At 38.4% G+C, this 15,090-nt stretch overlaps 1 protein-coding gene across 11 annotated transcripts in view; it reads left to right on the top strand.

Annotated features, from left to right (window-relative positions):
- TUSC3 (tumor suppressor candidate 3) overlaps window positions 1-15,090 on the top strand; it is a 216,802-nt gene that overhangs the window by 192,735 nt on the left and 8,977 nt on the right. For 5 of the 11 annotated variants that reach the window (XM_070781304.1, XM_070781297.1, XM_070781300.1 and 2 more), the window contains 2 exons: window positions 3,397-3,495; window positions 8,994-9,084. In XM_070781304.1, coding sequence (XP_070637405.1) covers window positions 3,397-3,495; window positions 8,994-9,084 — 190 coding nt within the window. The remainder of the gene's footprint in view (window positions 1-3,396; window positions 3,496-8,993; window positions 9,085-15,090) is intronic. The other 6 variants (XM_070781301.1, XM_070781303.1, XM_070781302.1 and 3 more) reach the window with 2 other exon arrangements.

Below are 15,090 nucleotides of genomic sequence, written 5' to 3'. Positions count from 1 at the left end.
ATTCAGAAGGATATATACACCTCTCTGTTCGCTGCAGCATTATTTAGAGTAGCCAAGATATGGACACAACCGAAATGTCCATCAGTGGATAAACAGGTGAAGAAGATCCGATGTACAGACACACATACTCAACCATTAAAAGAAAAATCTTGCCATTTGCAGCAACATGGATGAATCTAAAAGATCATGCTAAGTGAAATAAGTTAAAGGCGGGCACTTTATGATCTCACTTGTATGTGGAATCTAAAAAACAAATGAACAAACAACAAACCAAAAGCAGATTCATAGGTACAGAAAACAGGGTGGTTGCAAAGGGCAGCTGGGTGAGGGCTTGAGCAAAACAGGGGACGAGGAGGCACAAACTTACAGTGTTAAAGTAGTCTCGGGGATGTAATACACAACATAAGGAATATGGCTGATAACATTTAATAACTCTGTATGGGACGTGTGGTTACTAGACTTCTGGTGATTATTAGTTCCTAACGTATGTAAATGTCCAGACACTTAATATTGTATATCTAAAACTAACAGAGTATTTCTAAGACTTAGGGGTAGGAATTAATTTCATAAGTAAGAAACAGTAACCAAAGCTCATAAAGGAAAAGAATAACAATTTTGACCATACTGAAATGACAACCTTCTGATAAGTAAACAATTTAAAAGACAAGTAGAAGAATCTGTATGTAACACTTCAAAATATTCATATTCAGAAAAAACTGAAGCATCTTCTAAGATAATAAGAAAACGCAAATATACTTATGGGAAAATGGGCAAAAAAAAAAAAAAAGTAAGCACAATACAAAAACTTAAGCAAAAAAAGGAATTAACATATCAAAAGACAAACTCTGACTCACTAGTGAGACAGATCCCTACTCAACAGTTTGATAAAATCAATAGTTCAGCAAAACTGTGTTAGTGTAGTGTAAAAAAATGGTAATTCTTTTAACACTACTTGTTTTACAGAATATGATCATACCTAGTAAATTTGAAACTACATATATCAGCCTCTCAAAAACTCTACCTCTAGGTGTAGACCCTAGAAAAAATATTTCACATATACATATAAGAAGATATTCCTTGTAGGAGTATTTTTAACACTTGGAAACAAAAACAAATGTCCTTGAGTAAGATAAGCAATAACTATCAGTATACTCTGATGAAAATCTTACAGCTTTGTAATAACACTGTTCGAATTTGTGTGAAGTTCAAAAGCAATCAAATGAGAAATACATTGGTCACGCCGTTTTCAAATCTACAGAGGGACAAAGTGACAAAGCAATTTTTGACAAGGTGAAAGTTGCTCAGTCACTTCCGACTCTGCTACCCCATGCACCATAGAGTCCATGGAATTCTCTAGGCCAAAATACTGGAGTGGGTAACCTTTCCCTTCTCCAGGGGATCTTTCCAGCCCAGGGATTGAACCCAAGTCTCCCACATTGCAGATGGATTCTTTACTAGCTGAGCTAGAAGGGAAGCCCAAGAAGACTGGTGTGGGTAGCCTTATCCGTTCTCCAGCAGATCTTCCTGATGTAGGAATCGAACTGGGGTTTCCTGCATTGCAGGTGGAATCTACCAACTGAGCTATCAGGGAAGCCCTACAGAAGGAACAGTAGTAATTTTTTAAAAAAGTATAAATATATATATATATATATATATGTTACGAAGATATTAACAGGGGTATGTTACACTTGACTGACCATAGTTAATATCCAATAAAATGTAATTTGCTTAATAACTTCTCCCTAAGTGAATATTTATGTCTCTGTGTGCTAATAACACATACAGTGTACACATGGGTGTTTACATATCCAGTTTTATCCTAAGACTGTTTTAATATACAGCTTTCATCTAGTTAAAATTTTAAAGCATTTAATTTCTAAACTTTATTTTTACCTAGAAGTAAAAAATAGTGCTATTTCCCCCAATGTTATATTTTGGAAGCTACTCAGTAGATGGCATCATAAAATAAATATTTGTTTTGTTTGTAGTATCTATATAAAATAATTTTTAAATGTGATTTATATTTCAAACATGTATTGAAAATGTGTTTGAGATAAATTAATCCAGAAATCTGTGTGAATTGTCAGTAGCTCAAGTCTGTACTGGAGAAGGCAATGGCACCCCACTCCAATACTCTTGCCTGGAAAATCCCATGGATGGAGGAGCCTGGTGGGCTGCAGTCCATGAGGTCGCTAAGAGTCGGACACGACTGAGCGACTTCACTTTCACTTTTCACTTTCATGCATTGGAGAAGGAAATGGCAACCCATTCCAGTGTTCTTGCCTGTAGAATCCCAGGGATGGGGGAGCCTGGTGGGCTGCCGTCTGTGGGGTCACACAGAGTCGGACACGACTGAAGCGACTTAGCAGCAGCAGCAGCAAGTCTGTACACTTAAATGGATAGAATTATACATGAATATAAAAGGGTGTTGCCAGAAAAAAATGGAAGGGCAATCCTAATTGAACTCCTTTTTAAGGATCTACATCAGTCCCATCAATTCAAAGAACTAAGTTAAGCAGTAAATTTCCTGTCTATCCGCAGTTTCAGTGAAATAAGCTTTTAATTTTTCTATCAGTTGATTATTGGTAACATCCCCATCATTACACAATTGAAACACAAAGAACTTATAATTATCTAAATTTCAGAAGTTTTCAAACTGTTACCACGAATTCCCTCAAAGTTTAGTGGTATGTGTATATGTATGTCAGGTGGGCTTCCCTGGTTTCTCAGTGGTAAAGAGCCTGCCTGCCAGTGCAGGAGAGGCCTGGGTCAGGAAGATGCCCTGGAGAGGGAGATGGCAACCCACTCCAGTGTTCTTGCCTGGAGGATCTCATGGACAGAGGAGCCTGGCAGACTACAGTCCATGGGTTTGCAAAGAGGCACATATGACTTTGCAACTAAACAACAGAAACATTTTTGTCAGGCAAGGGGATGGTTTTTAGTAGCTTTCTCTCTTGTACATATTAGGCATCCGCCAAGGCTGGTTGGTTGGTTCCATGCTGAGTATATTCTAATTTTCTGTGATTGCCCAATGAAATGTCATTCTAGGTGTAACTAGTATATGTATATCTTTATGTATAAGGTGCAATATCATTATTGGTTTTGAGAGTATATAATTCATACGTACTATTAAAGTCCTGGAATTTAATAGCATTTAGAATTAGACCTTAAAAATCTCACAAAGCAAAGTTTGAGGTTATGTAGTCTAAAAATCAAGGCATATTTATTTAAATACATGAAAAGCAGTAATTTTGTATCAGGAGAGTAAGTTGCATTCACCTCTGTGTGCGTGTGTAATTCAGTCATTCTGGTACAGAACACATGATGTTCAGGTCCAGAACAATTAATAGATTTTATTTGCATCTATTTCTAATGTTTCCTTGACAATTACTATAGATGCTGCTATCACCATGGGGATGGTTCTTCTAAATGAAGCGGCAACATCCAAGGGAGATGTTGGAAAAAGACGGAGTAAGTCTCTGTGTTGGTATCTTTGTAAGTTTGTTTTAGTCAAGTTCATTTAAATCAAATGGGAAATAGATAAAAATCCTTTGTAAATTAACTTCTTAAGAAAGGTTCTGGTTTGAAGACAGCTGCAGCGTTTCTTACTTTTTTCTCTTTCTTGGATGTGTGGTGTGCGCACAAATATTTAAAAATACATTTCTTCCAAAATGGGATTGGTGCTTTTCTGTGGAATTGGGTATAAAGAAAAGTTGTTATTCACCCTTGTTGGGGGTGGTTTGATTTATCTCTGCTGAAGTTATGGTCTCTTTGGTCATGTCCACCATACAGGAAGAGGGGGAAAGTTCTAGGGACAGAGTCTTCAGAGGTTTTATAGGCTAATGATATGTCCCTTATGCCACAAGAGCCATCTATGCATTCAAGGACTGATTCAGACAGAGAAGTTTGTGTGTAAGTGTTGTACCCCGAAGTGTTATAATACCTTCCAACTACCTCCAAAACCTCTTTTGAGCTACATTTTGAAAGGGGGCATCTTGTGGTACCATCTTTCTCAGGGTTTTTGCCTTTTCCAGTGATATTCCAAGATTCACAACTCTACCGAGTCTCAGCTTTGTGTCTTAACCAGGTGACTATTTTATCCTTTGACAGAGCTGTTCCCCTCAGGGAGTTCCAGTAAGAGATTACACATTTTTATGAAGTGTTTTTGGCAAGAAAAGGGAAAAAACACAGGAAAAATCTTCTGCCCTCAGGAGCACGGGTCAAAGAATGTCAGAGAGCCTTAAATTCAGTATTTCCTGCCACAAATCTTCCCATAATTGATATAAAGTCCCTATGTGAATTTATGATTATGCTTCCACAAACCTATAATTAAGATTTTTATCAATATGCTTTGCATTTCTGAACCCTATTAAAATCCAGAATGTATGTATGAGGAACATAGGCATCTGGAGAAGATTCTTAATTTATTAAAAAGTTTAAAATACAAATCCAGACTTATTTTCTTTATGGGGAGTTTTAGCTATGGTGACATGAATGTCAGTCAGTCACAGTGATTTCTAAATACAATCCTTAGGGATCTTTAGTGTTGAAATATTTTGGATGTAATAGATCCTTTACCCTCATTTCCCCTGATGCCATTTACATACTGTTATAAAGAAACCACAGAAGCAAGGAATGCATTACTTTGTTTACTTAATCATTGTTCAGAACATCATTTTATGATTTATCATTTGCATAAAGAATGTGATGTTCTTGGGACCAACGAGTAGTATTTATATAAGGACAAATTCTTACATGTTCATATATTTATCATACATCCTGTCACATTAAAGTAGTGAGATAGTGTGTAATATATATATAAAATCACCTCAGCCCCACCCACTGCCACTTTATTTGTGTATGTGTGTGCGAGAGGAGTGCACGAGCGAGTGCATGGGAGAGAGAGGAGGAGTGCGGAAGGGGAAATATATTTTGAAATCTGCCCTTTTGATCCCAGTGTGGTTTTTATTCTGGATATAGTGCAAGCGCTGTGATTACCGTTGCCCAGATCAGAATCCGTCTGTGTCCTCTTAGCACGTTCTTCTCACAAGGATGTTACCTGGGAACGGCTGCAGTGCGTGGTTTGTTGGGTCACCACTGACTCCTCCCCAAGTCCTCTTCTTCCCCATGTGCCTGTACCTCAGTTCCATTACTTTGCTCCACCACATAGAATCAAGTAAATAGCTTCTGTTTTACTTGATCACATTTTGAGACACATTTCCCACGGTATATATCAAGTGTTCAATTTAGTTCAGTCACTCAGTCGTGTCCAACATTTTGTGACCCCATGGACTGCAGCACGCCAGGCTTCCCTGTCTAGCACCAACTCCCGGAGTTTACTCAAACTTACGTTCATCTCATCCTCTGTCGTCTCCTCCTCCTCCTGCCTTCAGTCTTTCTCAGCATCAGGGCCTTTTCCAATGAGTCAATTCTTTGCATCAGGTGGCCAAAGTATTGGAGTTTCAGCTTCAGCGGCAGTCCTTCCAATGAATATTCAGGACTGATTTCCTTTAGGATGGACTGGTTTGATCTCCCTGCAGCTCAAGGGACTCTCAAGAGTCTTCTCCAATATTGTAAAGTTAAAAAATAAAATAAAATAGTCTTCTCCAACACTACAGTTCAAAAGCCTCAGTTTTTCGGCACTCAGCTTTCTTTATAGTCGAACTCTCACATCCATACATGACTACTGGAAAAATCATAGCTTTGACAAGACAGACCTTTGTTGGCAAAGTAATGTCTCTGCTTTTTAATATGCTCTCTAGGTTTGTCATAGCTTTTCTCCCAAGGAACAAAGGTCTTTTAATTTCATGGCTGTAGTCACCATCATGGTTATCTGGGTCATGATCTTTTTGGTATAGTTCTTCTGTGTATTCTTGCCACTTGTTCTTAATATTTTCTGCTTCTGTTAGGTCCATACCATTTCTGTCCTTTATTTTGCCCATCTCTGCATGAAATGTTCCCTTCGTATCTCTTATTTTCTTGAAGAGATCTCTGGTCTTTCCCGTTCTGTTGTTTTCCTCTGTTCTTTGCACTGATCACTGACGAAGGCTTTCTTAAACCTCTCCTTGCTATTCTTTGGAACTCTGCATTCAGATGGGTATATCTTTCCTTTTCTCCTTTGTCTTTAGCTTCTCTTCTCTCAGCTATTTGTAAGGCCTCCTCAGGCAACCATTTTGCCTTTTTGCATTTCTTTTTCTTGGGGATGGTCTTGATCCCTGCCTCCTGTACAATGTCACAAACCTCCGTCCATAGTTCTTTAGGCACTCTGTCTATCAGATCTAATCTCTTGAATCTATTTCTCACTTGCACTGTATAATCGTAAGGGATTTGATTTAGGTCATACCTGAATGGCCTAGTGATTTCCCTACTTTGTTCAATTTAAGTCTGAATTTGGCAATAAGGAATTCATGATTTGAGCTACAGTCAGCTCCCTGTTTTGTTTTTGCTGACTGAATAGAGCTTCTCCATCTTTGGATGCAAAGAAGATAATCAGTCTGATTTTGGTATTGACCATCTGGTGATGTCCATGTGTAGAGTCTTCTCTTGTGTTGTTGGAAGAGGATGTTTGCTATGACCAGCGTGTTCCCTTGCCAAAACTCCGTTAGCGTTTGACCTGCTTTGTTTTGTTCTCCAAGGCCAAATTTGCCTGTTACCCCAGGTATCTCTTGACTTCTCACTTTTGCATTCCAGTCCCTTATAATGCAAAGGACATCTTCTTTGGGTGTTAGTTCTAGAAGGTCTTGTAGGTCTTCATAGAACTGTTCAACTTCAGCTTTTTCAGCATTACTGGTCAGGGCATAGACTTGGATTACTGTGATATTGAATGGTTTGCCTTGGAAACAAAGATCATTCTGTCGTTTTTGAGATTGCATCCAAGTACTGCATTTCGGACTCTTTTGTTGACTATGAGGGCTCCTCCATTTCTTCTAAGGGATTCTTGCCCACAGTAGTAGATAAAGGTCATCTGAGTTAAATTCGCCCATTCCAGTCCATCTTAGTCCATTGATGGCTAAAATGTTGAGGTTCACTCTTGCCGTCTCCTGTCTGACCACTTCCAATTTGCCTTGATTCATGGACCTAAAATTCCAAATTCCTATACAGTATTGCTCTTTACGACATCAGACTTGACTTTGATCACTAGTCACATCCACAACTGGGTGTAGTTTTTGCTTTGTCTCCATTTCTTCATTCTTTCTGGAGTTATTTCTCCACTGATCTTCAGTAGCATATTGGGTACTTACTGACTTGGGGAGTTCATCTTTAAGTTTCCTATCTTTTTGCCTTTTCATACTGTAAACAGCAAAGGGAGTGATAAAGTGTTTTACTCAGCTCCTGGAAAAAGACTGAGGGAAGGAAGAAGTGTGTGGTCATACCAAATGTAGGAAAATGTAAAGTAAAGCAACATGTCATTCATTCTAGGTGCACTAAGATTAATGTAAGCAAAGTTGCTACGTCAGGTGGCTGGTGTCTGTCTGTTTGGGCATTCTACAGTTTCGGGGGGAAAAGATGGTTTTCATTTTTGCAGTATTCAGCCGCTTTTTTTTTTTTTTTTTTGCTTTATTTTCTGCCAAAATTCATTTGAAATTCATGTGCATGTGTGTTACATATGAAATGTCACAGAGGCTGCAACTGAATGCTATTAAGTACTTAGCATTTTTCACAATTTGTTCTCAAAACTGAGAGAGTGATATTCCTACAGAGTTGAAGGAAAACTGACCAACAGGCTTCTGGATCATGTTTTAACAATTTCCTAAAGTCTCCACTGATTTCTAGGATTGTAATTAAACCTGGTCTAATTTATATGCTAGAATAAGTTAAAAATTATAGTTCATCACTATAGAAGCATATAGAATTATTTAATCTCCCTTGTTTTCTTCTGTCTTGGCATGTTTAATCTCTTTTATCTTCCCCTTTCTTTTATAATTAATCATATTAGATAGCCCAGTGTTTTTAAAGAATTCCCTGAAACTAATGAAAGGATACAGGTATCATGCATATGTTTAATTCCTAAGAAATCTTTAGGTATTTCTTATTAAAAGAACTTATTTACAGAGCAGATTTAGGTAAATTTCCATTTCTCTAAATATATATTTTTATTCTAAACATACCTGCATTTAATTGGCTCAGATTTTTAAGCATTTAAAGAATTTACTGCTAGCAAATTTAATTAAAAACCTAGTAGATGTATTTGCATATATTTCATAATATATATTTGATTAGTCATCTACTTTAGAGTAAAATCTTCCTAACCATAACAGAAAGGGAAAGAAATGTCCCTGTTGTCAACTTGTGAGGGATAAAGTGATGCTGGAAACCTAAATCACAGCCCAGCGGATTCTGCTGTAACATATACCACTTGTTCCTCTAAAACGAACAGTAATGCCTTGACACCATCACCAGCTCTTTAGGGTTGGTTTTCCCTCTTTGACTATCACAGAGTCTATATTTTCTCACACCCCAAGCCTTTGGTTACTGGCTTGCGGGATGCTGAGATGAACTATCACTTTTAAGTAACAGGCGTTTACTGAAGCAATAATCTAGCCAATCATGTAAAATTGCATTTCTTTGTAAATACTGCATGGCATCTGAAAATAAAATTATATTGCACATTCCAGTACTGTAGATGTCTCTGCTAATATAGCTAGTACTTCACAGCGCAGGGACTGATCATCTCATTTGTGGTTTATCACATTTTGTTGTGTTTGGTTTTGGTCCCTCCGCGGGCATTATTAGTACTTGTAGGAATTTGGTAAGAGAAGAATACCACCCAGAAACTTAGATCAATCACTTTTTTGTTTTGTTTTGTTTTCATACTCCAAGTAGTAAATTGTCATTGAGAAGAATGTGGAAAATAGTGATTATCTGGTTTGTGGTACCTGTATGTGCCATGAGCTGTTACATGTAAGTATGTGTAATTAACTGAATGCTTTTTAAAAATATAAACATTTGTGTTGTGTGTGTCTAGACTAATGGAGTTTTCTGTTTCTTTCTAGTTATTTGTCTCGTGGGATTAGGCCTGGTGGTCTTCTTCTTCAGTTTTTTACTTTCAATATTTCGTTCCAAGTACCACGGCTACCCTTACAGGTAATATCATTATACTAATATGAATGTTTTCATTTTAAACTAATAGAATAAACCGAATTTCATGTTTTTATGTTTCTAACATGTATTTAAGGATTAATATAAAGTAGCTACTTTATTTGCCAAGTCATCTTAAACTCTGTTAAGCAAGTTTTTGAGCACCTACTATGTGTTCAGCACAGATTATATGAAGGAGATATATATATAAGGCATGGTACCTGCCCTCCTTTGTATATGATGGTTTCATTTTAGATATATGTTGCATGCATATGTATGTGTGTGTGTGTGTGGATATATGTATGTATGTATGTATACATTACATATATATACAGACACACATAACAAAATGAGTTTTCAACTTTGTGGAATTTATCAAAATTTCTTCTTGTTTTGGTTTGCCTATTCATGATTTTTACTTCATTTACAAATTTTTTCTCATATAATCTAGTGTTCAGTGTCCAGCAAACTCCCATCATATTTTGAATTCTTCAAAGTTTTAGCTTTTCAAATAAGGAATGGCAACATGAATGGAAAATGAAATGATAAAAGAATCCCTGGTCACTACAAGCTGTCATAAAAGAACATCTCCTAAGTTTTTCATCAACATAGTTTGATAATTGGGGATGGGAAGATGTTGAAAATCATTCTGAAACAACGTTATTATAACCAAACTATTATTCTTACTAAAGCAAAGTACAACTGACACGCCAGATTACAGTTATCCAGGTCAGGAAGTAGGCACAGGTTCATTTCTTGACCATTCCTCCCTTAACTTGTCTCAAAGGAATAAGTATTCCACTTTCTCTAGGGAGCATCCTCCTCCCCAGTGAAGCAGTAAAGGTCCCTTTTCTCCGAGATTTTGAGAACTTTCTGTTGAGATAGTAGAGCTCATGATATATTGACAGAAAATAAAATCTCATAATTCACATCCCTCTTGCAGGTAAGTGAATGAATGACAATCACTGTGTAGTATCCGACTCTCTGTGACCCCATGGACTGTAGCTTGCCAGGTTCCTGTGTCCATGGAATTCTCCAGAATACTGGAGTGGGTTGTCATTGTGAACTGAGCAATTACTTCAAGAAAATGTTTCTGCATAGGTGATGGCAGCCATGTGTAGCTTTATCTGGGGCACAGAACTATTCCCATGACAGAGAGATCTGATTAAGGGCTTATAGTAAAGAGTAAAACACTTCAACCCTGCCTCTGTATCTTTTCATATGGGCAGAGGCACATTTCCAAGACTTCTCATATCCATTAAAAATAAACGTACTCAAGGAGTAGAAGAAATCTGAATATCAGATGTGAGCTGTGGGACCATCTGCCTTTAATCTGGTCTGCAGTATAAAGGTCTGAGGGCAAGAAGTTTAATAAGAAAGGCCAAGTAAAGTCTCCAATTTCTTGGTTTTTATTCTTGATGCTGTCTGGCTATTTCATTTTGGTTTTGAAAATATGAAGTCAGAAGAATCAAATCCAAGATGAAGTAGGCCCAAGAAAGATGAAGTTTCTGTTCTTCTTCTCCCCTACCCTAGATTGAGGATCATGGTTCTGTATGATTAGAGTCTCAGTTTGACTTGCATGTATTCCATTAACAGAATCTGTAGAAGAATATTTCTATTACTTAAGTTTTCATTTACTTAAAAAACATTTATTCATTTCAACCTACAGCATTTACAGTGTCAATGAAAGGTATCTAAATTATAAAAAGGAAAGTGTCATAAGTTATGTGATTCTTAAAACCTATTTAGTTGACAGAAAACGGAGGAAGGTAAAGAGCAAGTTCCAGCTCTCCTTACACATCAGAGCACCTAATCCAACAAGAGTCAGTTGAGTTCAGTTCAGTCGCTCAGTCACGTCTGATTCTTTGCAACCCCATGGACCGCAGCATGCCAAGCCTCTCTGTCCATCACAAACTCCCGGAGTTTACTCAAACTCATGTCCGTCAAGTCAGTGATGCCATCCAACCATCTCATCCTCTGTTGTCCCCTTCTCCTCTGCCTTCAATCTTTCCCAGCATCAGGGTCTTTTCAAATGAGTCAGTTCTTTGCATCAGGTGGCCAAAGTACTGGAGTTTCAGCTTCAGCGGCACTCCTTCCAATGTATATTCAGGACTGATTTCCTTTAGGATAGACTGGTTTGATCTCCCTGCAGTCCAAGGGACTCTCAAGAGTCTTCAGCACCACAGTTCAAAAGCATCAATTCTTCAGCGCTCAGCTTTCTTTATGGTCCAACTCTCACATGCATACATGACTACTGGAAAAACCATAGCTTTGACTACATGGACTTTTGTTGGCAAAGTAATATCTCTGCTTTTTAATATGCTGTCTAGGTTGGTCATAATTTTACTTCCAAGGACGTGAAGTGAAGTTACTCAGTCATGTCTGACTCTTTGCGACCCCATGGACTGTAGCCTACCAGGCTCCTCAGTCCATGGGATTTTCCAGGCAAGAGTACTGGAGTGGGTTGCCATTTCCTTGTCCAGGGGATTTTCCCGACCCAGGGATTGAACCTGGGTCTCCTACATTGTAGGCAGACGCTTTACCATCTGAGCTACCCTGCAGTCACCATCTGCAGTGATTTTGGAGCCCAAGAAAATAAAGTCTGACACTGTTTCCATTGTTTCCCCATCTGTTTGCCATGAAGTGATGGGACTGGATGCCATGATCTTAGTTTTCTGAATGTTGCACTTTAAGCCAACTTTTTCACTCTCCTCTTTCACTTTCACCAAGAGGCTCTTTAGTTCTTCTTTGCTTTCTGCCATAAGGGTGGTATCATCTGCTTATCTGAGGTTATTGATATTTCTCCTAGCAATCTTGATTCCAGCTTGTGCTTCATTCCGCCCAGCATTTCGCATGATGTACTCTGCATATAAGTTAAATAAGCAGGCTGACAGTATACAGCCTTGACATACTCCTTTCACGATTGCAACCAGTCTGTTGTTCCATGTCCCATTCTAATTGTTGCTTCTTGGACTGAATACAGATTTCTCAGGAAGAGGGTCAGGGTGGTGTGGTATTCCCATCTCTTTCAGAATTTTCCAGTTTGTTGTGATCCACACAGTCAAAGGTTTTGGCATAGTCAATGAAGCAGAAGTAGATGTTTTTCTGGTATTCTCTTGCTTTTTTGATGATCCAGTGGATGTGGCAGTTTGATCTCTGGTTCCTCTGCCTTTTCTAAATCCAGCTTGAACATCTGGTATTTCACAGTTCACGTATTGCTGAAGCCTGGTTTGGAGAATTTTGAGCATTACTTTGCTAGCGTGTAAGATGAGTGCAATTGAGTGGTAGTTTGAGCATTCTTTGGCATTGCCTTTTTTTGGGATTGGTATGAAAACTGATCTTTTCCAGTCCTATGGCCACTGCTGAATTTTCCAAATTTGCTAGCATATTGAGTGAAACACTTTTACAGCATCAGCTTTTAGGATTTGAAACAGTGCAACTGGAATTCCATCACTTCCACTAGCTTTGTTCATAGTGATGCTTCCTAAGGCCCACTTGATTTCGCTTTCTAGGATGTCTGGCTCTGGGTCAGTGATCATACCACCATGATTATCTGGGTCGTGAAGATCTTCTTTGTACAGTTTTTCTGTGTATTCTTGCCACCTCTTAATATATTCTGCTTATGTTAGGTCCATACCATTTCTGTCCTTTATTGTGCCCATTTTTGCATGGAAAGCTCCCTTGGTATCTCTAATTTTCTTGAAGAAAATACTCTGATCAGTAATGCTGAAGAAGCTGAAGTTGAACAGTTCTATGGAGACCTACAAGACCTTCTAGAACTAACACCCCAATATGATGTCCTTTTCATTATAGGGGACTGGAATGCAAAAGTAGGAAGTCAAGAAATACTTGAACTAACAGGCAAATTTGACCTTGGAGTACAGAATGGAGCAGGGCAAAGGCTAATAGAGTTTTGCCAAGAGAACGCACTGGTCATAGCAAACATCATCTTCCAACAACACAAGAGAAGAGATTCTACACCTGGACATAACCAGATGGTCAATACTGAAATCAGATTGATTCTATTCTTAGCAGCCAAAGATGGAGAAGCTCTATACAGTCAGCAAAACCAGACCAGGAGCTGACTGTGGCTCAGATAATGAACTCCTTATTGCCAAATTAAGACTTAAATTGAAGAAAGTAGGGAAAACCACTAGACCATTCAGATATGACCTAAATCAAATTCCTATCGACTATACAGTGGAAGTGAGAAATAGATTCAAGGGATTAGATCTGATAGAGTATGAACTAAAGAACTATGCCTGAAGAACTATGGACGGAGGTTCATGACATTGTACAGGAGGCAGGGATCAAGACCATCACCAAGATTGAGAAGTGTTAAAAGGCAAAATGCTTGACAAATAGCTGTGAAAAGAACAGAAGCGAAAGACTAAGGAGAAAAGGAAAGATATACCCATCGGAATGCAGCGTTCCAAAGAATAGCACGAAGAGATAAGAAAGCCTTCGTCAGTGATCAGTGCAAAGAAACAGAAGAAAACAGTAGAATGGGAAAGACTAGAGATCTCTTCTAGAAAATTAGAGATACCAAGGGAACTTTTCATGCAAAGATGGGCACAATCCAACAAAAACAGGATTTCCTATCTAGATGTTCCTGGTCACGATCCTGCTCTGATAGAACAAGTAAAGTTGAATTTTACTAGTTCCAAGAATAATGTTACATTTGACAGCATTGTATTTTGTCATGATGTGAAGAGTTTAATTTGTACTTTTCCCAAGGAGTAGCTGTCATTTAGTATTGATTGTATAAAACTCTAATCCTCTGGTCTTTACAAGAGTGGACATGTAAATTACCTGAGAAGCTTTTTAAAATACATATTCTAGGCCTCACCTTAGCTTTCCATTGTGAGCATTTCTGAACCAGAGTATATGCTGGTTTTATTTTTCTATGAGTGTGCCCCCCACACCATGCTTATTGGGTCCCAATCCCACCCCCTTGTCAGGGGCCCACCAGGCTAAATGAGGAGGGGGCTTGCTGGCAGCTGGCTTCATGGGACTGGAAGTAAGATGAAATGTCCTATAAGAAGTCAGATGGAAATCATGCCCCAGGGTGGTTTATGAATATGAAATTTGACATAGTTTAGATGAAAACCCTACAAGTGCTGCCAATAAACAGCATCAGAACAGAGCCCAGCATTAAAAAAGCAGCAGCAGCAGCCTGGGAAGATAGGTGCACTGAAAGAGTGGGACGTGGCATTACAGAGACGTGAAGGCAGGGACCCGGCTGTGGCCCAGCTCTCGTGAGCTCTGTGATTTGCTGGGCTGTTGCAGGACTCAGCCATCCAGCCCTCCTGTGACCCTACCTAAATCATTCTTTTAGTTTCACCATCTCTTCTCTTATCACGTTAAAGCTTCCTAGTATTCCTCTTCAGACTCTTAAGAACTTCTGCTTGTTTCTGCATCGTGTCTTTTCTGTGGATATGGTGATGCATCATTCATCAAGCTTCCATAAATCCATCCAGCCCTCTTAGACCATCCCTCTCCACTCACTCATTTTCTTGCTTTGTAAAGTTGGTAGGACAGGTTATGTATGTTTCTTTCATCACATGTACAGCAACCCTTTGAGGTAACAAAATTTGGCAGATGGGAGCATTGTGAACAAAAACATGTGCTTTGCATTAGAACGTTTTTATGCTCTTATTAATCTAACCCATGGATATATGCCAGGGTTACCCTAGTAATGTTATATACTGCTTTGGGATTTGTTTTCGATTCATTGCATCATTTTCCTTCAGAATAAAATTTTTCTCAGAAATTTTATCAGTTTTATTATGAATGATTATAATAATAAACATATTATTCATATCAAGAGTTAAAGCTGGATTTAGAAAAGGCAGAGGGACCAGAGATCAAATTGCCGGCATCTGTTGGATCATAGAAAAAGCAAGATAGTTCCAGAAAAATATCTACTTTTGCTTCATTGACTATGCCAAAGCCTTTGATTGTGTGGACCACAGCGATCTGTGGAAAATTCTTCAAGAGAGGGGAATACTA

The sequence above is a fragment of the Bos indicus genome, chromosome 27, assembly GCF_029378745.1.
Source record: "Bos indicus isolate NIAB-ARS_2022 breed Sahiwal x Tharparkar chromosome 27, NIAB-ARS_B.indTharparkar_mat_pri_1.0, whole genome shotgun sequence".
In the NCBI taxonomy this organism is placed as follows: domain Eukaryota; kingdom Metazoa; phylum Chordata; class Mammalia; order Artiodactyla; family Bovidae; genus Bos; species Bos indicus.
Note: the sequence above shows the minus strand (reverse complement) of the source record. Positions and strands in the feature narration are given on the sequence as shown.